The sequence below is a fragment of the Piliocolobus tephrosceles genome, chromosome 13 (genome assembly GCF_002776525.5).
Source record: "Piliocolobus tephrosceles isolate RC106 chromosome 13, ASM277652v3, whole genome shotgun sequence".
NCBI lineage: Eukaryota > Metazoa > Chordata > Mammalia > Primates > Cercopithecidae > Piliocolobus > Piliocolobus tephrosceles.
Window position 1 is genome coordinate 37767334 of NC_045446.1, and position 24934 is coordinate 37792267.

The 24934-nt window shown below is 37.7% G+C and overlaps 1 protein-coding gene across 3 annotated transcripts in view; it reads right to left on the reverse strand.

Moving 5' to 3' along the window:
- ANO3 (anoctamin 3) overlaps positions 1-24934 on the reverse strand; it is a 474227-nt gene that overhangs the window by 32740 nt on the left and 416553 nt on the right. For all 3 annotated transcript variants that reach the window (XM_026454059.1, XM_023230338.2, XM_023230340.2), the window contains one exon: positions 6654-6690. In XM_026454059.1, the coding sequence (XP_026309844.1) occupies positions 6654-6690 (37 nt within the window). The remainder of the gene's footprint in view (positions 1-6653; positions 6691-24934) is intronic.

Below are 24934 nucleotides of genomic sequence, written 5' to 3' on the forward strand. Positions count from 1 at the left end.
TAGGGGGAGAGAGTTTTGGTTTAATACAGAAAAGAGTGGTTAGGCCTGTAACAAACTAAAGAGTACATAATTATCTAAATGCCTTATAAACTGGTTTTTATAAAACTGTGTGAGAATAAAAGCCACATGTACACAAGAGAAGTGTTTGGGTAGTTTGGATATCCTAAAATAGGATTCAGTAATAGACTTCAACCTCCCAAAATAAGACTTTCTCTGAAAGTTCATGGTTTCCTGATTAATGTCAAGTGACAATAATGCAGGAATCTATGTGGCCAACTAAAGTGACCCTTCTATGAGAGGCCAGACTGAAGATGTAAAGTGCTCCAAATTGTCCTGTGAGAAATGCCAGTGAAGACAAATAATACTTTAAAACGTTGTCAAGAAAATTAAAGTTTTAAACTCTGTTTTTTACAATTCTTAATTATATAAGGAGAACCACATACCTCTAAATGTTATATTCAACCATTTATTTGTGGGCCATTCTTAACATATTTATGATTATTAATTTTTCATCCACTCTTCTGACAAGTATGTACTGGGCTGCTATTTCATACTGGAACAGACTTGATACTATCTACACTTGATACTATCTACACTTGATGCTATGGTATGGGGACTGAACCTATCTTCTTGTTCAGTGAGATTTGCATAATTTCTGACACTAAAACCCCTCAAAGACAGGGCAAGTAAAAATCTACAACCTATTTTTACTTAAAATCTCATTGGAAATTCCTAGATAAAATATAGCAGATTTAGGCCTGGTGTGGTGGCTCATGCCTGTAATGCCAGTACTTTGGGAGGCCAAGGTGGGTGGAGCACCTGAGGTTGGCAGTTCGAGACCAGCCTGACCAACATGGAGAAACCCCGTCTCTACTAAAAATACAAAATTAGCCAGGTGTGGTGGTGCGCACCTGTAATCCCAGCTACTTGGGAGGCTGAGACAAGAGAATTGCTTGAACTTGGGAGGTGTAGGTTGCGGTGAGCCGAGATTGCGCCATTGCCTTCCAGCCTGGGCAACAAGAGTGAAACTCTGTCTCAAAAGAAACAAAAAATAGCAGATTTAATTCAACAGTTTATTAAAGAAATAAGGCATCTTGATAGTCTAATGGCCTGTCTCCCTATCACGTTGTCTAAAATATTAGGTCCTCCACACATATTTCTTTTATAAACGAATGCATGCCAAACTTTGTACCTAAGGATTGAAAGAATCAGAAGTAAGTACATTCATTTCTTGGCTGTAAGAATTTTTTAGTAGATAGATAGATAGATAGATAGATAGATAGATAGATAGATAGATAGATTAGATAGATAATAGATCAGAATAATGTAATAGATGCAGTAACGAAAGGAATCACAAACAGCTAAAGGAACATTGTAGAGTGAAGGATCAAGAAGTCAACAAAGGTTTCACAGAAGCAAGCTCTGATACCAGAAAAGGTCACTAAGATTTTACTGGGAGAAATCATTCTAAATGGTAGTAAGATTATGTACCAAGTTGGAGACATGTTGAGTGCTACTCAGTTGCTTTACATATTCTGATGAAGATTACAATGTTCCCAGCAGAAAGGCATTTTGCTAGAAGTGGAGGATTGTTACATTGGTTGCATTTAAACCTGCGTCCACAGTGAACCACTCCTCCAAGTACACATACCCTAGTGTAGTTGCCTCCAACCTTGATTCTGACTTGCCTTCACCAAGAGGAGACTGGATATGCAAGTAAAATGCAAGCAGAAGCTGGATAAGCACTTGTGTATAGGGGCTTGTCTTCCTGGAAGCCAGCTGACATGTAAGATGTCCTATTATACTGCTATAAGCAAGCTAGGCAGGTAGAGATACATAGAGGAGAAGAAGGCGGAAGACACCAGCTATCCCAATAATTCCGTATGAGGAAACAGACGTGATTGAAGAGGACCTCTTACACACCAGCCCAAGTAGACACCACATGGAGGAGAAAAATCACATAGCAGGGCCTAATCTAAATTGTAGGATCATTAAAAATAATAAGTTGTTGTCCTGAGCTACTAAGTTTGGAGTAAATGGCTATGTGACAAGAGAAAACTGAAACAATGGAAGTTACTGCAATGATGATAACTTTGAGGTTTAATCTAGGGTCTATGCTGCCAGGAAGAAAACTTTTATTTTTCAACACCATTCCATTCACAAATATAGCACATTGTGGATCATTTTGAATTGGCTTTTAACTCAGAGGAGGAATCAAATACTGAACACTAAGGATATAGGTGCTATTTCTAGGATAACGTATTTCTGGCCAAAATATCTCTTACTTTTTACCTAATGAAGCTAGTTATGGATGAAAAGCTAGTTATGAGATGCAGTCACCCAGTAAGGTAATTAGTCCTTTTTACTGTTAATTTCTCTGTTCCTTGGAATTAATAGTGTGTATAGTAGAAAGTTACAGTGTGTTATGACTGTAACACTGTGAGGTACTTTTGACCCCTGTTTGACAAAGTCAAAACTCTTTTCATTAGTTGGCTTAATTTGTTCTTTCGAATCCCAATTTATCTTTAACATAGTTCATTATTAAGAACAACTAACAGCCATCCTGATCTAATTCTCAACAACCATGAAACCAAAGTTCAAAAAAATCACTTTGAAGTAAATGTTTTTAATTTATCCCATGTTAAAAAACAAATGTATTAGAATTTAAGCTTTATCTTTTTTGCTTTGTGGTTTTTGAAAATATTTGGAAAAAGTAAATCAAGAAACAGAAAGTTTTAAAAAATTATTTAAATAGCATATGACCTCTTCTGAGAACTAAAACTTAATTTTTCATTTGTGTTTTGAAGCACAAATTAGCACAGCCAAAAATTAAACAGAATATAACATCAGGCACGCGCTCACACACACACACACACACACACACAGAGACACAACATAGATTCTATTATTTTAATCAAACTATCAATATTTTTATTCATTTAAACTAATATAGTCCATTATTAGTTAAATGACGAATCAACAGACATAAATCATCACCGGGTTATAGAGGAAAAAATCAAATATCAAGTGAAAACTTTGACATTTCTTGGTACTTAGCACATATAACTGTTCTGTTTCCTACTATTAACTATGATTTCCCCAAATCATTCTCCTTAGATTTGCTTCAATCCTGGGTATAGGGTACTTTAAAAGCAAATGAATGTAAGGAACAGAGCTAGTGCTTTGTTATCCAACTAAAGAAAATGCAGCTCAAAGGGTTGAAAGAATAATGAACTGGATCATTGCTATTTATTGAACCACCTGTCATGTGTCAGGCAGCCAACATACAATAGTGAAATAGGAACTATTATTATTGTCATTTTACCAGTGAGGAACCGAAGACCCAAAAAGTAAAGAAGAAGGAGAAGCAGAGGGAGGAGAAAGAGTGGGAAGAAGAGGAGAAGGAGTGGAGAAGAAGAGAGAACAGGGAGAGGAAAAAGCTTGCTGATAGTTACACAGTCATAATGGGGCAATCCAAATGTTCATTGCTATATCCATCTCCAAAGCCTGCTGTTTTCCCCTTTCACAACATTGTTTCTCCAATGTTAGCTCCAGAGCACAGACACTATCTCATTGTGTATATATATACAAAATATATATACATATAAATTTTGTATATATATATATATACACAAAATATATATACATATAAATTTTGTATGTATATATATATATATATATATAAGAATTTGAGAAACCAAGAGAATAAAATAATTGATTATTACTGTGCAACTACTGATAATGTAAGTTATGGTGCAAAGATTTCAACTCATGCATTCTCCCTGTAGAGCTGACGCTCTTAACAATTACATTATAGTGCCTACTTCAGACACTGCATCTGTGAGGCTGGAAATGGATGACATAAAAAAAGGACATTCAGAGAACAGGAAATAACTCTAGAAAATGTAAAGCATGAGCCAATATAAAATATTCATGAGAATACTTGGAAGATAAGTTTGAGGTTATCTTGAAGAAATCCCAACAAAAATCATAGAAAATGAAGAAAGAAAAAAATAACTATTGAATATGATAAGAAACATCTGAACGTAAAGAGTTTCAGAAAGATTTTTAAAAGAAGGAAATTATTTAACAAAGAATATACAAACGCCGGGCGCGGTGGCTCAAGCCTGTAATCCCAGCACTTTGGGAGGCCGAGACGGGCGGATCACGAGGTCAGGAGATCGAGACCATCCTGGCTAACACGGTGAAACCCCGTCTCTACTAAAAATACAAAAAACTAGCCGGGCGAGGTGGCGGGCGCCTGTAGTCCCAGCTACTCCGGAGGCTGAGGCAGGAGAATGGCGTAAACCCGGGAGGCGGAGCTTGCAGTGAGCTGAGATCTGGCCACTGCACTCCAGCTCGGGCGACAGAGCAAGACTCCGTCTCAAAAAAAAAAAAAAAAAAAAAAAAAAGAATATACAAACATTTCCTGGAAGTGAAGTTTCTGAGTTTTCAGATTATGGCAGCAGTGGAAGTTTGCCACTAGGATTTCCCCTCAGTAAGAACTTGCTGTTCAGGTGCAAGGAGTACAGTCAGCTGACAGCCTCCAGCTGTTTCCAAGCCTCCAGCTGTTTCCACCCTCATCCTATGCCTCAGCTTTTATGCTCAGGTCTTGCTCTTCCCAAGCAACAACCAACCAGTGACTCAGAATGACAGGGGTACTAGGTCTTGGCCAAATATGCTCAATTATATCCAATGTTAGATTCTTCTAAATCTTTATTTGAAATATTTGTTCTAGAGCTCTCCATTGGATTGTTAAAACCATCAGATCTGCATTGTTGTCTGAGGCTCTTCTTATCCAATCCTGCTCCCTTCCTCAGGAGTTTTCCCCTAAGAAATCTCTTGCATTACAACTCCATCTCAGTGTCTACTTCCCAAAGGACACAATGGATATCAATAATTGATGGGATGCACTAAGTATCCGGCATAACAGATGATAAAAGGTTTCCACCAAAGTACATCATTGTGAAATCTCAAAATGAGAAAAGATTCAAAATTATGCTAGAGTATAAACAAATAAAAAAAAATCAAAACAGGTCCTGTGCAAAGGACTGCGAATAGGAATGGTAGCAGAGCTCTCAGTAACAGTGCTGGAATCCAGAAGAAAAGGAAGTTCCTTCAAAATTCAAAGGGGTATTTCTAACATAGAATTTCATACCCAGGAACACTGGATATCAAGTTTGAGGCTAGAATAGAGACATTTTCACATACACAAAGTTTTATGAAGCTTACTTATAAACAGCAAAATAAGGAATTGAGCCAAGAAGGAATAAGACAGAGAATTTAGTAAAGAGTATCCAAATTACAGAAAAATATAAAAGGAATTCCCAGAGTGCTTATGAAAATTAAGTCTAGATGCAGTTGGCTACAAGCCTAGAAAATAACCCATCTAGTTTGAAGGAGACAGCTTGAGAGGGTAACTCTAAGAAGAAAATCAAGTTTGTATAATTCTTGATGTGTTTGAATATATTCAGAGAACATTTAAGAGTCTTGGCAAAACCTTTGGGATAAAGAAAAGTATGTTTTAAAAAAGCAAAAAAAGGGGTCATTATTAGCTTAAAAAATACAGAAATGGTACAAAACACATACACAATTATAGAATATACCATGCTGTAGGTATGAAAATAGTTACAGAGACATAATGATATGAAGACTAATGATTAATTTGGCTAAAAATGCTGATATATCCACCTTGGAAGGAGGAGAAATAACTGTGTTTATCAGATAATGAAAGATGGAGTGTGAGGGGACAGGGCAGTGCAGGGAACATTAAGACCTAAGTCTTAATAATTCATACTTTTATAATGGGAAGGCAATAGCTATCAAAAGATAAAATCCAATAATGGCAATAGAAGGATATTACATGGAAACACGGTGGGAAATAACAAAAAAAAAAAAAAAAAGATAAAAATGTTAAAAAGCAGCCAGGCATGGTGGCTCACACCTGTAATCCCAGCAATTTGGGAGGCCGACGCAGGTTGATCATGAGGTCAGGAGATCAAGACCATCCTGAATAAAACGGTGAAACCCTGTCTCTACTAAAAGTACAAAAAATTAGCCAGGCGTGGTGGCAGGCACCTGTAGTCCCAGCTACTCGGGAGGCTGAGGCAGGAGAATGGCGTGAAGCTGGGAGGTGGAGCTTGCAGTGAGCCGAGATGGCACCACTGCACTCCAGCCTGGGCGATTACGCAAGACTCCATTAAAAAAAAAAAAAAAAAAGAAAGAAAGGAAAAACAGTTAAAAAGTAGTTCCTTTGGCATAGAAACTAGGAATGGGTGATGTGGTAAAGGATTGGTTTTCATTGTAAATCTCTTAATACTGTTTTGGATTTTAAAATGTGTACATGTAGTAGAACACTTTGATAAATAATAAATATTGAGGAAAAACCCGAAGAACTGAAAAGTTGGAGAAGCAAGCACTCCTAAGTAGGAAGATGTAGGTGTGCTGATTTCTAGTAAAAATATTTTATAAGTACATGCATTGCCTCTCTCTTATTATTCAATATAGACCAACTTCCTGTACTACCCGCTCCTTTTTATTGGTAAATACTTAAATAATTGCAGTTATTAAAATGCTACATTATATAAAGTAACTACAGATTGACATGCCCATATGTTATTTTCTGACTAAAGAGTGAAGAAAAATGGACTTACCTAAATTGGTGAGGAGGTAAGCAATTTTTTCATAAGCCTGAAATAAAGAGAATACATAGTGAACATTATTCTTCTCTTTTGGAAAAGGCTAGTATTTACACTATTTGAAAAAACACCTATAATGTATGTTACACAGTGGTTATATTTTACATTAAATAGAAACGCATTGAAACTTAGCATGTAAGGTTTTATATATACATACATGAATGAAATTGATATACATGTGAATGTAAATGTGAGTGAACATATATGTGTGTGTAGATACACTTGTAATCTGTAATAATGAATTTTTTCTGGTAGCTATCTTCATTTTCATTTTGTAAATCAAGAAATGAGAAAAAGTCCCTAAAAGTCATTCAGCTAATCAATGGCTGAGCTGAGATTTAAGCTCAAAATTATAGAGTTTTTTGGCCAGGCAAGGTGGCTCACGCCTGTAATCCCAGCACTTTGGGAGGCCGAGGCGGGCGGATCACGAGGTCAGGAGATCGAGACCATCCTGGCGAACACTGTGAAACCCTGTCTCTACTAAAAATACAAAAAAATTAGCTGGGCGTGGTGGCGGGCGCCTGTAGTCCCAGCCACTCCGGAGGTTGAGGCAGGAGAATGCCGTGAACCTGGGAGGTGGAGCTTGCAGTGAGCGGAGATCGCGCCCCTTCACTCCAGCCTGGGCGACAGAGCGAGACTTCATCTCAAAAAAAAAAAAAAAAAAAAATCATAGTTTTTTTTACTACACTGGAAGGTGAAGTGGAAGTCTGAATTCTGTACTACTGATAAAGAAATTTCTAAACTATGACAAAAGACTGTATACATTTGTATTTGTAAAGAACAAATCTGTTTTTGTAGTTATTTAAAATAGATGCATAAGTCAAATCTGTTGAATCTGTAAGTCACAATAGATTTTTCTGATAACATTTTTCCTCTTCTGCCATCTTTTCCCTTCTGTTGTATACTCTGACCAATATTTACATAGACTCAAGGAAAGGGCATACATTTCACAATATTCCAAGTAAATATAGTTGGGAAAGTATTCGCTATAGACAGAAGTACTTGTGGGTATATGTATGTGCATGTGACTATTACCTCATAACCACATAATTCCATAAAATATTGTTTAGATTATCATTTCCTATAACTTTGCCTGTTGGCACGAAAAATTAAAAGTATGCATCTGGACATATTAAAAGTTGTTCACCTTCTCTGACAGTTCTTTCAGTAAAATGACTGTCATTACTCATCTTAGCTGTGATTTAAATCTGCCCCTTCCTAAGATTTAAAGTGTTATCTGGAGACAGAAAGATTACACTGAGTACAATACTCTCATTCTCCTCCTAGTGCAGGTTTTTTGTCTTTGTTTTTGTTTTAGCTATACACAAACTATAATTTTCAAATTTTAGGATAAGATTACTGTGAACTCATGAACACCAAGTGATTCCTACTATAACGGGTTTCTTTTTCATGTCCTATTTATTAAGTGAGATAAACATAGCAGGGTCTCCAAGGAGTACAATAGGATAGACTCGATCGCCCAAAAAATAGTACTTGAGCACCCACTATGACTCTAGCACTGAGTTGAGTTCCTTTGTGGGGATTGAAAGTTAGTTATAGTTAAAATAATTGCCATTTGGCTTGTGCCAAACAGTGCTTTACATATATTATTATTCCTTAACAACAATTTTGTTACATAGATCCCCGTTCTACAGAATGATTCCCATTCTACAGAAGAAGAAACTAAGTCCTAGAATGTCAGGCACCTTAATGGTGAGACAACTCTACTAAGCAAGTAGCAAAGTCAGGATTGACTATCATGGTTGTCTAGCACCACCTACATCGTGCCTTGTCACATAAATGATTTCATTTTTAACTATTTATTTATTTTTGAGACAAAGTCTGACTCTAACGCCCAGGCTGGAGTGCAATGTCATGATCAGAGCTCACTGCATCCTCAACTTCCTGGGCTCAGGTGATCCTCCCACCTCAGCTTCCAAAGTAAGGAGCTGTAACCACAGGTACACACCACCATGATGCCTGGCTCATTTTCTTTCTTTCTTTCTTTTTTTTTTTTCAGAGATGGCTTTTGGGCATGTTGCCCAGGCTGGTCTCGAATTCCTCATCCGCCCCAGCCTCCCAAAGTACTAGGATTACAGACATGAGCCACCACGCCCAGTCCTGTTCAAATTTTTGTCTTAATATCTAGCACATAGAGTCACTCTGCAAACTTAGGATGGAAATATCTGCAACTGATGCACTAGGGGGTTACAATAACACTGGGAAGAAAGTTATAAATTACAAAAGATGCCATAATGCTTTTGGAAGACTTTCTGGGGTATTTGCAAACCTGCATCATCCAAGGCCCAAATGCTATGGCTGACTGGCAACATCACTGATGAGCTACAAAATCAGTTCAAGCAGAGTGAATTGTTAGATCTCAAACTACAGACTACAAAGTAAATAATGACTTAAATATATCCAACTGTATGGTGTCTGGCAGCAATCACTTTGGCAGTACAAACAAGCTGTGAATGTGTGCATGTGTGTGTGATTGTGTAAAGTGGAATGAGTAAATGCTTGTTGGGGAAGAGGATAAAGGGCTTCAGGGCCGGGCCCTACCTGATACACACACGTGCGCGCGCGCACACACACACACACACGATAACACGTTGGAGAACCTATACTTTAAAAAATCAGCCACTGACGCATTTAGTAAGCTGAAATTCTCTTATTCATATATATTAATTAGGTTAATATATTAATTATCAATTTCTAGTGCATCAGTTAGTGTTTTAGAAACCAAACAAACCTGAATCAAAAAGACATAATCTCTACTTTCATGGGACTCAAATTTCAGTGGCTAGAGATAAACGGCAAAAAAAATATGTAATTGGTTAGGAGATGAAAAGTGCTCTGAGGGAAAATAAAGCAGGCAGAGCGGATAGAGAGTTTTGGTAGACACAGAGTACTGTTTTATAGAGTATTCAGAAAAGCCTCTTCAAGAGGGTAGCATCTGAGCAGAGCAGTGCATGCAATGAGGGAGGGAGCCAAGCAGAAATCTCAGCTAAGTATCTTTGAGACACAGAAACGGGAATGCCAGTACTCTGAGACTGGCACGGACTTGATGTATTTCATGAACGGCAGGGAAGTTAGAGAGAAAGGAGTGGCAGCAATAAGACAGTGAAGTAGTAAGAGATGAGTCATTGCGATCTCACAGGGAAACACTTTTTCAGTGCACAGTAGGCCATGGTAAGGATTTTAGAATTCATTCTCAGCTAAGACTTCACCATCTTCCCAGTAATGCCTTGTTTGGGGTGTTATGCAAAAACCAGTTTGGGAGAAAAAGAACAGCAAAGGCAGGAAAAGGACATGGTTAGTGTGAGGGGGCATAATAGGTGGTTCTACATGGGTCTTAGAACTTTTTGTCTTTTAGTCATGGCCCCAAAATTCAGCCTTCACTGTGAAAATAAACTCCAAGCTTTTGCAGAATTGAAAAGAGCCTGCCATTTTCCAGTCATCTACTTGTCTGAATTTCTAGAAACTATGGACATAGACATGAACAAACTAAACAAATACATTTATTAAAAAGCCAATCCTCTTATGAGATGAGTCGTTTGACATTACCTCTTTTCTTGGTTAAGATGCATGGTCCAACCCTTTGATCCATCCCAATCCACAATAGCCTATTTGCATTGTAATTGGTAACCAGTGGTAACCAGGTATTAAGGAAAGTTAGGTGTATTTTGAGGCCTTCAGTGATCAGGCCCGTGAAAGAAGTATAGGGATGTATGCTCTGGACTCCAGAGATGGGAATGGATCAACAAAGGAGAAAAGTCCAGAACCTACATGGAGTACTTACATTAGCCAAATGTAGATAGGATTTCTTCTTTTTTTGTTATAGAGTGCTCTGTGCATGGTACATGGATTTTAAAATGAGAGGAGGAAAACCAAAAGGAGTTCATTATTTCATTTAAAAATTAATTAGAATTAATTAAAATTTTAATTTTAGTTTAATTTTAATAAAATTTAATTTAATATTTATAAAATTTGACTTTAATAACATTTTAATTTTTGATTAAAAGAATTTCACCATGCTGAAATGATTTAATTAGACTAATTCCAGATTTTTCAAACTCTAAGAGTACTTCTATTCTGATGTTTCTATAAATTTCTTAAAAGTTACCCTTTAATCATGGGGCCAGGCAACTGTCATGCTGCTGTAACAGGTAAAATTAGTTAAAGTTGAATAGTCAAGCAACAAGAATATGCACTTTTGGAATAATTTTGCATATTTAATTTTCATTAAAATATTTTTAGTAACATATTCTGATACAATAGTACCATGCTACTTTTGATACCTTAAAGTAGCATATCATTTTCTGAGGGTAGCAAAATAAAGAAGAAAAACGGTAGACTTAGGAAAGAGCAATTCTCGGTTTCAAATTCTGTCTTTGTAGTTGTTTAGCTATATGCCTGAAAAAGGGATGTTAAAAATAATACATTGATATTTTAATTATTGTTAAATTAAATTATGTGTAATTTAATTTTGGAAGATGTAATTTCTGATCTTGATTGTGCCTCGAAATTACCTTAGCTCTCTTAAATTAACGATTTTCTAATGCTGTTTGAGGGGTTGGCTGGATAAGAATTACTAGAGAGTATCTTTGAATGATTTGTTTTAAATACAGATTTCTTAGCCCAACAAAGGAGATTCTGAACAGGACTCAAGAATCTGTATAGTTTTTTTGCCAGGTGCGTTGGCTCATGCCTGTAATCCCAGCACTTTGGGAGGCCGAGGAGGGTGGATCTCTTGAGGTCAGGAGTTCGAGACCAGCCTGGCCAACGTGGTGAAACCCCGTCTCTACTAAAAATGCAAAAATTAGCCAGGTGTGGTGATGTGCCCCCAACTACTTGGAAGGCTGAGGCACGAGAATCGCTTGAATATGGGAGGCAGAGGTTGCTGTGAGCTGAGATCTTGCCACTGCGCTCAAGCCTGGGAGACACAGTGAGACTCCATCTCAAAAACCAAAAAAATTAAAAATAAAAAAGAATCTTTAGTTTTTCAAAAGTGTTCCAGGTCATTTGATGCATAGTAAAAATTGAAAATACTATTTTAAATTACTTTCATGACCTGTAAGATGGACTTGTAACCAAATTTTGATTGTTTTAGCCCATATTTTTCTCCCCAGTTATATATTTATTTAGGAATGCTATGATCCACCTATTTTGAAATGTTTAGAAAATGTATAGTCTTTGGTTGTAAGTGTAAATTAAAATAAGTGCTGCAAACTTGAAATACATTAAAAATATGATCCCAATAACAAAAAATAATTTTGAGCACATACAGTAAGCAAGATGCTAGGTGGTGAATAAAATATTTTGCATTTATTTAAAGACTTGGACATTCAAAAATGAGGAAGCTACAGTCCTTGTTCATAAGGAGCTTACACTCTGATAATGGGAGAAATGACATATCCTAAGCACTGTAACAGAAGAATATTCACAAAATGGATTGCTTAATTCTTCAGAAGAATCTGATTGGAGGAATAATGCCCAAACACCCTGCGGGAAGAATAAACACAAAATTCAATTCTACATACGTTATTGAAAAAAATGCTTTATGAAGGAAGTGACCCTTAACTGTAATTTTCAAAGATAAAGAGATATTCGCCAAGAAGACAAATTAAGAATGGCATTCCAGGAAGCACTGTGGAGAAAAAGACAGGGTAACAGCAAAGTTCCCTGGGGGACGAGCAAAAGTGGTTCTGTAGCTTGGAGTGCAGGGTGATTAGAAAGAGAGGTACCAAGAGACAATTTTTGCCAAAAAGAGAATGGAAAAGTGGTTTCAAACAATGGAGGGCCTCCCAGGCCAGGCTAATGAACTTAGAATTTATACCCAGTAAATACAATAGAAACCCATTAAACAGCCTCAAGCACATGGTAATCACATTTACTATATAAAAAAGATTCTTCCACTAGTCCTGTGAAAGGGATATAGGAAGAGTTTAGATTAGAGACAGGAAGACTAAGCAGTTGGAAGCCCGCTGCAACTGTCCAAGCTAAAAATGACAACTAGCTGAACTAAGGAAGGAGACGCAAGGATGATAAGCAAAAATGAATAAGAAAAATGTTACAGAAGCAAAATTCACAACAGTTAGTCACTGATACTGTTAAGGAGATAAAAGAAATAATTAAGGACTAGTTTAAGGTTTCTGGCTATGTACAGAAACAGAACTATGTTAAAAGTTCCTAATAAAAAAAAAAGTCTGACTGATTTAAACTATTTTTCCATGTCTATATTTTGTAATTCCATGTACATGGATTATATTTGAAAAGCAATTTTGATCAATAAAATATTAATCTAAGTCCTTCATTTGGAGAAAATGATGGTACAGGGATCCTGTAATCAATCTATTAACAACCAAAAAGCATATTTTTATTAGCTGTCTATTTTGTTTTGGTCTGAAAATAGCATAACAAAAGGTAGCATTTCATTTTCTAAATGAATACTTTTGATGGTATAATATTTCACATTAATGGTTTTAATCTAGCCCTACTTGATTAAATCCTCAGGTTAATCCTGTGTATTCAGGTGAATCAGAGGGCTATTTAATAATCTGTGATGTGCTTTAACATCCTGAATAGAAAGAGAATGCATAAATTCAGAAGATCATTGTTATTTTATACTAATTAAATCTGAGGAATATAACCATCTTCTTACATTGTTTATGTTGGCTGTATTATAGTTCACTTCCTTTGCACTCAATTCATTTTATAATCTTCTCCTGAGTTAGTTGCAAAAGCAAAGGAGAAATATTTATGGTCTATTCTACTTCCCAAAATCCCTGAATCTTTATCCTAAATTGCCCAATAAGTAGAAATAGATATTTACAAAAATAGGAGGTAGCTTCTGGTTTCTCCCAGGAACTATGATTGTTTTATAGCACTAAGAAGTTACATGGGTTATAGTATTCAATTAAGTGGAGCTGGTGGGATGTTGAGGCTCTCAAGAGGTTGCTTCTATGATTCAAATAATACTCTCCTCACTTACCTTCTGAGTTCAGCCTTTGTTTTCTGTAAAATGCAAGTGCTTTGGAGGAAATAATACATTAAGCCTCATTAAACAAATAACTTAAGAGCAAGTTGTATTGGAACCTTATAAGAGAAAGAGAAAGCCGTAGGTATGAGAACCAGTTGTGATTCCAGGGAAGGTGTGGTAACTGAGAAGGGGGTAGGAGGTGGAGAAGAGTGAGAGTTTAAGGGATTGAACATTAAGACGTAACTGGAATAATATAAAACTGGAGTCTGGTTCAACAATGAAAATTTCAGCCATATCTTGATTTCTGCAATGTCAGTGATAATATAAAGAAATATTTTGGGCTGCGCACAGTGGCTCATGCCTGTAATCCCAGCACTTTGGAAGGCCGAGGCAGGTGGATCACGAGGTCAGGAGTTCAAAACCAGCCCGGTTAGCATGGTGAAACCCCATCTCTACTAAAAATACAAAAATTAGTTGGGTGTGATGGCACGTGCCTGTAGTCCCAGCTACTCAGGAGGCTGATAATCGCTTCAACCCAGGAGGCAGAGGTTGTGGTGAGCCAAGATCTCGCCGCTGCACTCCAGCCTGGGCAACAGAATGAGACTCCATCTCAAAAAATTTTTTTTAAAAATTTAAAAAAGAACTATTTTGTAGGAAAACATTTGAGGATAAACCTCCCATTCTGTTCAAATGCAGGTTCTGTCAAGAGGTCTGTCTGACAAGTTTTCAGCTTATTTGAGAATATAGTTATTGTATAAGGTGGAAACTAAGTACTGAATCTTGGACCTGGAGTTTCTGTTCTAGGAGCTGTCATGCTTGTCTTCTAAAGTAAAACTTATTTAACCATGTTTGGCTTCTTCATTTTCCTTTCCCTGTCTTCAAAAATATTAAGCCAGTTCATTAATCTATTCAAGATGTTTTTGAAGATCAGTATATCTTTGCAACAAATTACCAAACAAAACAAAACAACACAACAGAAACACAGGGTGTTTCTAGAAAGGCAATAATAATTAATGGGAGGAGAAGATAATTAAGGGACATGAAACTATTGGGGTGGTGCAAATGTAATTGCGATTCTTGCCATTATTTTCAATATTTTCATTATTTTCAATGGCAAGAATCACAATAACTTTGGTACCAACCTACATTAACACTGATTACCTCAACAGGTACCATTAGGTTTACAGTAAGAAGGGAGATGAGTGGCATTATGAATTGAGGAAAGTGGCTTTTATTTAGCATTTCCAACGTTTTTATACTTCACTACTTTTTGTAATATCAATGTGCTGATTTTATAATTCATAGCTATAAAAGATAAAATAATTAGATACCTTAAAAGGACATTAAAAAGGAGTAAGACATTTTAAAAATAAGATTACTGAAAATTATCACAGTAGTATGATTTCTGCATGAATTAATTAAATATGTTTAAAAACTTTTTCATATTACTAGACATATTTGATAGAAAGGAAAAATACAAAACAGTGATTCTCTTTCTCTCCAAAGATGGCCCTGAGCATTTAAATATTTATGAATGGGTAATAGAAAACTTTTTTTAAAAAGAGTAAAAAATGAATACCAATCAATGCAGATGTGATATAAAGAACATAGGAAGAAAAAAGAAAAGACTGTCACTGTTTTCATATCTTGAATTGAAGGGAAACAAATGATCAAACTTAAAGATGAAGAAAATGGAGAAAAGTAAAAGTTGGTATTTTGCGATTGGAAATATGAGTATAGGTAGTCTTATAAAGGGAAATGAAATTTTAAAATATCGAAGGGCAGCAAGTGTAGAGAAAGTTAACATTTATTACCATCTTTTATGCACTAGAGAGGTTACTCATTTAATCTTTCAATATCCCTATGTGTTATTTTTATCTCCCTCATTTAAAAGATCCAGAAATTACAGCTCATAGATGTTAAGTGATATCGCCAGCATTACACAGGTCAAATAGGAAATTTCTGCTTTGCTTTTGTCCAAAGTCGAGTGATTTTAGTAAAGGCACCATTGAAGAACTGAAAAACATGTGTGTGTGTGTGTGTGTGTAATATACTGACAGAAGCTTGGACAGTATTGTGAAAGCCAGGGGAGAGAGGGAAGCACACATGAGAACAGAAGGAATATGGTGTATATGTGCTGGGATGCTGCATCCACTGATAAATCTTTTCTTTACTTGGCAAAAGACAAAACTCAAAAAGTGACCTAATGTTGCTACTTATATGGCTGTGGTTATATGGATAACTCATAAAGTAAAGAAAAAAAAGACAGAAAATGCATTTCATTCCTAATTTGTTCTTCATTTTATATAAATAGTAGGATGTTTTAAAAGCAAGGTTTTTTTCTGATTATAAATCAACACCTATATACAGAGATAAATATTCAAACGATCAGAAATAGTTACATTCTTTTTACAGAATATAATATAAATAGAATAGATTAGAAATGTAGAGAGTGATGTCAGAAAGAAGGTTGACTACAGTTACCTGGCACTCATCCTTCCCCAACAAAAAGGAACCAAAGCAACAAATAAACCACTATATTGTAACTAAAGTGACTGAAGTAGTGTGCTAGGCAGCACCAGAGGAATGGTAAAATCTATGTGGAGTACAGACACCAAGGATACCATAGAGAAAGAGGAAGATACCCTACCTCTACCACTGTCTCTTCCTTACCAGAATTAGCTCAGAGTCGGGGGGGATTTCTTCCTATGGAGAAAACATAAGCCAAAGATCCTCAGTGGTCCCCATTGCCACCACAAACACCAGCAATACTTGCTACAGGAGAGACCCTAATCCTCAGAGCCCTCAAATCCAGTCTGGAGAGTAGCTGAGGTCTGTGCAACTGCATTGCTTCATTGTAAGAGCCCACCGTGAGCATCTCCCACACTGTGACCTAGGCTGCTATGGTACAGTACTATTTTGAACCTGGACCCATGTATACAGTGTGCCTTGCCCTGGGGATCAGCAGCTACCGACTTTCCATTCCTCAGGCCCTGCCATCATACTACCACAGTGCCTACAGTACCATGACCTCAGCTGCCCAGAACATAGGCCAGATTGGAAGACTGAGACCCTGGCATCCAAACCCATGTGGCATGTGTTACAACCTTCCAATAAACAGGTGAACCTGCACAGCAGGAAAGCTGCTGAACAGCCTGCTAGCCATCACATCCATGTGCACCTACACTGCACAGTCTGCCAACCTTGTGAGTGCTTTTACCTAGCCTGACAGCCAGTCCTATGGTGAATTCACCCCAGAAGCAACTGCTTCAACCTGACTGGCTCCCCTCCCCAGTGCCTGCATATGTTCATGTACAGCCTGAAAGCGGGTCCTGTAGCAGCAATATCCCCAGGACAGCTTGCTACAGCCTGCCTGGCTCAAGTGCATGCATGTTCCTCTATGGCCTGACAGGTGGTCCTGGGGTGATCCTGTCCCTTCAGACAGAACTTTGCAAAACCACCCAGTGCCACTGCACCCATGAGCATCTGTGCTTGGCTTCTGACAGTCACTCTGGAAATGGCCACTGCCTCTGGAGGAAACTCACCAGACAGCTTGTTGGCCCTCTGCAGCCTCCTTGTCTGGCTAACATCCAGCCTGCTGCCCCAGACCCAAGCAAAACCACATTATTGCCCTTATAGTCAACCATACACTAGGCTTCTGAGACAACATCACAGACTTCACTGACAAGTATTGTAGCTAAAGTAACAGCATGAAGATCACATTACAGACTCCACTCAGAACCAAAGCCAAAGCTCCTCTGGGACCACCTACCAAAGAAAGTTTCTTCCTACAAATGCTATTCTATAAAACCAGAAAGAGAAATTTACACTAGATGTGCAGATATGAACATAAGGACACAAGAAACACAAAACAGCAAGAAAATATGACACCTCCAAAGAAACACAGTAAGTTTCTAGTGACAGACCCCAAAGAAAAGAACATTTATGAAATTCCTGAAAAAGCATTGTAAATAATGATCTTAAGAAAATGCAGTGAGATACAAGAGAGCACAGACAAATGATTCAATGAAATCAGAAAAATAACTAATGATCTGAATGAGAAATACAACAACAAAAAAGATATATAAAAAAGAACCAAACAGAAATCTTGGAGCTGAACAATTCAATAAATACAATAAAAAATACAATTGACAGTTCTAACAACACACTGAATCAAAGAATATATTTTTAAGTTTCAATACAGGTCTTTTAAAATAAACCAGAGAAAAATAAATAAACAAATAAGAATAAAGAAAGCCCATGAGACTTATGAAACACCATTAAGTGAACAAATGTTCCCATTATAGGATTATTAGAGAGAGAAGAGGTGGAGAAAGACACAGAAAGCCTATTTAACAGGATAATAGACAGAAACTTCCCAAATATTGGGAGATGTATTTATATCTGAATAGATTCAGGAAGCTCAAAAGTCCCCTATTAGATTCAACTCAAAATGATCCTCTTCAAAGTACTCGTTAATCAAACTGCCAAAAGTCAAAGAGAAGATTCTAAAATCTGCAAGAAAAAACTTTCAAGTTATATATAAAGGAAGCCCCTATTAGACTATCAGCAGAGTTCTCAACAGAAACTTTGCAGGCCAGAAGAAAATAGGTTGTTATACTTAAAGTGCTGAAAGGAAAAAAAAAAAATCTGTCAGGCAATAATACTATATCCATCTAAGCTATCCTTCAGAAATGAAGGAGAAATAAAGGCCTATCCAGACAAACAAATGCTGAGGGAATTCATCACCACTAGACTGGCCTTACAAGAAATGCTAGAGAAAATGCTACAATTGGAAACAAAAAGAATATAATTATTGTCAAGAAAACTTGTAAAAGCATAAAACTTAACAGCAGATATAAATTCATAAATCAAACTCAGAATAATCCATTGAAATAATGGTGCTATGTAAACTTTCTATCATCTAGTATGAAAAGTTTAAATTCAAATAAAAAACTACAGCAGCCAGAATTAGTGGCTTAAGAACACCTAATAGATAAAGAAGTAAAAATTAAACAACAGGAATATAAATTATGGGGGAGGGAAAAAGTCTAGGGTATTTTTTTCTGTTTGTTTGTTTGTTTTTTTTTTGAGACAGAGTCTCGCTCTGTCGTCCAGGCTGGAGTGCAGTGGCGCCATCTCCACTCACTGCAAGCTCCGCCTCCTGGGTTCACGCCATTCTCCTGCCTCAGCCTCCCATGTAGCTGGGACTATAGGCGCCTGCCACTGCGCCCGGCTAATTTTTGTATTTTTAGTAGAGATGGGGTTTCACCGTGTTAGTCAGGATGGTCTCGATCTCCTGACCTCGTGATCTGCCCATCTCGGCCTCCCAAAAGTGCTGGGATTATAGGAGTGAGCCACCGCGCCCGGCCTAGGGTATTTTTTATGTGACCAAAGTTATGTGACTATCAGCTTAAAATAATATATCTACAAGATTATTTAAGTTAGCCCCATGGTAGCCTGAAAGAAAGAAATTACAGCAGTTACACAAATGAAAAGAGGAAGAAAACAAAGCATAGCACCACAGAAAACCATCAAATCACAGAGGTAAACAAACAGAGACACAGAAAGAAACAGATGATCTATAAACCAAGAAATCATTAACTAAATGGCAGGAGTAAGTCCTTATCTATCAATGATAACTGTGAGTACAAATGGAACAAATTCTTCAATTAAAACATACTGAGTAGCCAAATGGATTAAAAATATATATCCAACTGTATGCTGTCTACAAAAGATTCACCTCACCATTAAGACAAAGGTAGGCTGAAAGTGAAGGCATGGAAAAAGATATTCCATGCAAATGCAAACCAAAAGTGAGCAGGAAGAGCCATACTTATATCAGATGAAATAGACTGTAAGTCAAAAACTGTTAAAAGACAAAAAAAAAAAAAAAAAATCATTATAAAATGATATAGGGATCCATTCAACAAGAGGGTATAACAATTGGAAATATATATGCACCTAACACCACAGCACCCAAATATGTACAGCAAATAATATCAGATATAAAGGAAGAGAAAGACAGACTACAATACAATTGTGGGAAACTTCAACACCCCACCCTCAACAATGGATAGATAATCTAGATAGAAAACCAACAAAAAAAATTAGACTTAAACTACACCATAGACCAAATGGACATAACAGATATTTACAGAACATTCCATCCAACAGCTGCAGAGTAAACATTCTTCTCAATCAACTGCATATGGAACATTCTCTAGGGCAGATCACATGTTAGAACACAAAACTAGTCTTAAGAAATTTAGGAAGACAGAGACCATATCAAGTATCCTTTTAGACCACGATATTATAAAACTGGAAACAAACAATAAAAACTTAAGAAATTTTACAAACATGAAAATTGAACAGTGTACTTCTAAATAACCAATAATTCAATGAATAAATTAAAAGATAAATTAAAAAATTACTTGAGACAAATGAGATTGGAAACACATCATATCAAAATCTATGAGACACAGCAAAAGCAGTTCTAAGAGAGAAGTTTATAGAAATAAATGCCTAAATAAAAAACAAAGATTCCCAATAACCTGACCATGCAGCTCAAAAAAGTAGAACAAAAAGACAAACGAAACCCCAAATTGTAAATAATAATAAAGCTTAGAGCAGAAATAAATACAATAGTGACTTTCAAAGTTTTCAAAAATAATCAACAAAATTAGCAGTCCTTTTGAAAAGATTAACAAATATGAGAAACCTTAGACTCACCACAGAAAAGAAAGAAAAGACCTAAATAAATAAAATCAGAGATGTAAAAGGAGACATTACAGGTGACATCACAGAAATACAAAACATCATGAGACTATTATGAACAATTATACACCAAAAACTTTGTGAACATAGATGAACGGGATAGATTCCTTGACAAATACAAGTTACCAAGATTAAATCAGGAAGAAATAGAAAATCTGAACACTCCAATAATGAGTGAGGAAACTGAATCAGTAACAGTCATCTATTGAAAAAAGGCCTAGGACCTAAAATTGAATACCTATATACAAAAACAAAAAACAACACTATCTTTCACTACATACAAAAATCAACTCAATTGCAATTAAAGACTCAAGTGTAAAACCTAAAACTATTAATCTACTAGAAGAAAATGTAGGGGAAATGCTGTATGACACTGGGCTGGGCAATGATGTTTTTTTAAAAAGACTGCAAAAGCACAGGAAACAAAACGAAAAGCAGATAAATGGGACCACATCAAATTAAAAAGCTTCTACACAGCAAAGGAAACAATAGAATGAACAGTCAACCTACAGAATGGCAGAAAATATTTGCAACTATACATCTGACAAGGGGTTTACATGCAGAATATATAGGGACTTAAATAACAGCAAAAAAACAAATAACCTGATTAGAAAATTGGAAAAATACTTTAATAGGCAGTTCTCAAAAAAAGACATTGAAAGGGTCAACAGGTATGTAAAAAAAAAAAAAAAAAAAAAAATGCTCAACATCCCTAGTCATCACAGAAATGAAAATCAAAATCACAATAAGATGATACCTCACTCCAGTAGCTACAAAGTAGGTCGGGCGTGGTGGCTCACGCCTGTAATCCCAGCACTTTGGGAGGCCGAGGCAGGCGAATCACCTGAGGTCAGGAGTTCAAGACCAGCCTGACCAACACGGAGAAACCCCATCTCTACCAAAAATACAAAATTAGCTGGGTGCAGTGGTACATGCCTGTAATCCCAGCTACTCCGGAGGCTGAGGCAGGAGAATTGCTTGAACCCAGGAGGTGCAGTTTGCAGTGAGCCAAGATCGCCCCACTGCACTCCAACCTGGGCAACAAGAGCAAAACTTCGTTTCAAATAAATAAATACAAAGTAAACTAGCATTGGCTAGGATACAAAGAAAAGGGAACACTTACACACTGTTGGTGGAATTGTAAATTAGTACAGCCACTGTGGAAAACTCTATGAAGTTTCCTCAGAAAAATAAAAAATAGAACTACTATATGATCCATCAATCTCACTCCTGGGTATATATCCAAAGAAATGAAATCAGTATGTTGAAGAGATATCTGAATTCCTACGTTTATTGCAGCACAATTTACAATAGTGAAGATGTGGAATTAACACGTCCTTCAATGGATGAATAGATGAAGAAAATGTGGTGGGGGGCGGGGCCAAATATGGCTGACTAGAAGCAGCGGGGATCGCAGGCTCCCCTCCAAAAGAACTCTAATAGCATGTGAATCCAAGCATCTGCAACCAAGGTATCCACGTTCCCTCATTAGAATCGACTAGGCGGTCGCCGTGCCCCATGGAGTGGAAGGAACAGCACTGTGGTGCGGTGGCCCTCCTGAGAGCCACACGGGGTAGGGGAGCCCCCACGCCCCCAGCCAAGGGAGGCAGCGAGTCAGCATGCTGCCCAGCCTGGGAAACTGTGCTTTTTCCACAGAACTGTTACAACCCATGGATTTGAAGATTCCACTTGTGAAGCCATGCCACCCGGGACTAGGGTCCCAACCATGGAGCTGCACAGATTCTCAACAGCCTCTCAACTAGAATCTGCATAAGCCCGCTGAGTTCCTTGGGGTAGGGGCCACCAGCACCACAGCTGCAGCTGCCTGCTGTTTAAGTCCTTTGAGCTCTTTGAAGGAGGGATGGCAGCCAGCACTGGAACTAATAGCTGCCTAACACACTAAGCTCCCTGGGCAGGAGAAGATGGCAGGCATCTCTATAGCTCCAGGCTGGGCTTTTCCTGTGCTGGAGCCAGGGAGGCTGGACAGTTTGTTCACAAGAGGTGTCCCTTACAGCCCAGCACACAGTCTAATGTGGCAGACTGCAGCCAGAGTACCTCTTCAGGCCTTCTCCTCACTGGGCGGGGCCTCTCTGCAGGAACTCCAGTAACTCCAGCCAGGGGCTCAGGGACAGAACTGTGATATCTCCCTGGGCCTGGGTCCCTAGGGACAGGGTTGGCTGCAGTTTCTATAAACCAGCAGACTTAGCCTTTCCTCCTCTTAATTCTGAGAAATCCAGGTAGCTCGGAAGACTGGGTTTCCCCCCAGCAAAGCACACCCTCTCGACCAAGGGACAGTAAAAGTGCTTCCTTATATTGCCCCTGTACCCCGTGCCACCCTCCAACAGGGGGTGTCAGACACCCTATGCAGGAGAAATCCTACTGGCATCAGCTTGGTGCTCCTCAAGGTCAGAGATCTCAGAGGAATGAGCAGGCACCCATCTTTTCTGTTCTCCAGCCTCCCTGAGTAACATCTACAGGCGTGGGGGTGAATAGGGCCTGAAGGGAATCCCCAGTCAACTGCAGCAGCCCTACAGAAGGGAGACCTGACCACTGAAAGAAAAACAAACAGAAAACAAGAACAACAGCATCATCAACAACAAAAATGTCCCTACAAAAACCCCATCCAAGGGTCAGCAGTCTCAAAGATCGAAACTAGACAAACTCATTAAAATGAGAAAGAATCAATGAAAAAATGCTGAAAACCCAAAAGGCCAGAGTGCCTCCAAATGACTGCAATGCTTCTCTGGCAAGGGCACAGAACTGGACAAAGGATAAGAACAAATTGACAACAGTAGGCTTCAGACGATGAGTAATAACAAATTCCACTGAGCTAAAGGAACATGTTCTAACCCAATGCAAAGAAGCTAAGAACCTTGGTAAAAGGTTAGAGGAGGTGCTATGTAGAATAACCAATCTAGAGAGGGACATAAATGACCTGATGGAGCTGAAACACACAACACAAGAACTTTGTAAAGCATACACAAGTATCAATAGCTGAATTGACCAAGTGATTCTATGCACCCAATACAGGAGCACTCAGATTCATAAAGCAAGCTCTTAGAGACCTACAAAGAGACTTAGACTCCCACACAATAATAGTGGGAGGCCTTAATGCCCCCACTGTCAATATTAGAAAGGATGTCAGAGTTTGAAAACCATGTTGCTGAAATAAGGCATGCAGACAAGATTAGAGAAAAAAGAATGAAAAGGAATGAACAAAGCCTCTGAGAAATAGGGACTATGTAAAAAGACAGAACCCATAATTGATTGGAGTACATAACGGAGATGAGGATGGAAACAAGCTGGAAAACACACTTCTGGATACTATCCAGCAGAATTTCCCCAACTTAGCAAGATAGGCCAACATTCAAATTCAGGAAATATAGAGAACAGCAAGATACTCCATGAGAGGATTAACCCCAAAACATATAATTATCAGAGTCTCCAAGGTCGAAATGAAGGAAAAAAATATTTAGGGAAGTCAGAAAGAAAGGCCAGGTCACCTACAAAGGGAAGTCCATCAGACTATTGGTGGACTTCTCAGCTGAAACCCTACAAGCCAGAGGAGAGTGGGGCCAATATTCGACATTCTTAAAGAATTTTCAAACCAATTTCATATCATATCATGTGGAATTTCATATCCAGTCAAACTATACTTCATAAGCAAAGGAGAAATAAAATCCTTTCCAGACAAGCAAATGTTGAGGAATTCCACCACCACCAGACCTGCCTTGCAAGAGCTCCTGAAGGAAGCACTAAATATGGAAAGGAAAAGCTGATACTAGCCACTGCAAAAATACACCAAAATATAAAGATCAATGACACTATGAAGAAACTGCATCAACTAGTGTGCAAGATAACCAAATAGCATCATGATGACAGGATCAAACTCACACATAACAATATTAACCTTAAATGTAAATGGACTAAATGCCCCAATTAAAAGACATAAACTGGCAAATTTGATAAAGACTCAAGACCCATCGGAGTCCTGTATTCAGGAGACCTATCTCATGTGCAAAGACGCACATACGCTGAAAATAAAGGGATGAAGGAAAATATACCAAATAGAAAGCCAAAAAAAAAAAAAAAAAAGCAGGGATTACAATCCTAGCCTCTGATAAAACAGACTTTAAACCAACAAAGAATAGTGGGAGACCTTAACACCCCACTGTCAATATTAGATAGATCAATGAGACAGATAATTAACAAGGATATTCAGGACTTGAACTCAGCTCTGGACCATGCAGACCTAATAGACATCAACAGAACTCTCCACCCCAGATCAACAGAATATACATTCTTCTCAGCACCACATCACAATTATTCTAAAATTGACCACATAATTGGAAGTAAAACACTCCTTAGCAAATGCAAAAGAATGGAACAAATAGTCTCTCAGACCACAGTGCAAACAAATTAGAGCTCAGGATTAGCAAACAACTACGTAGAAAGTGAACAATCTGCTCCTGAATGA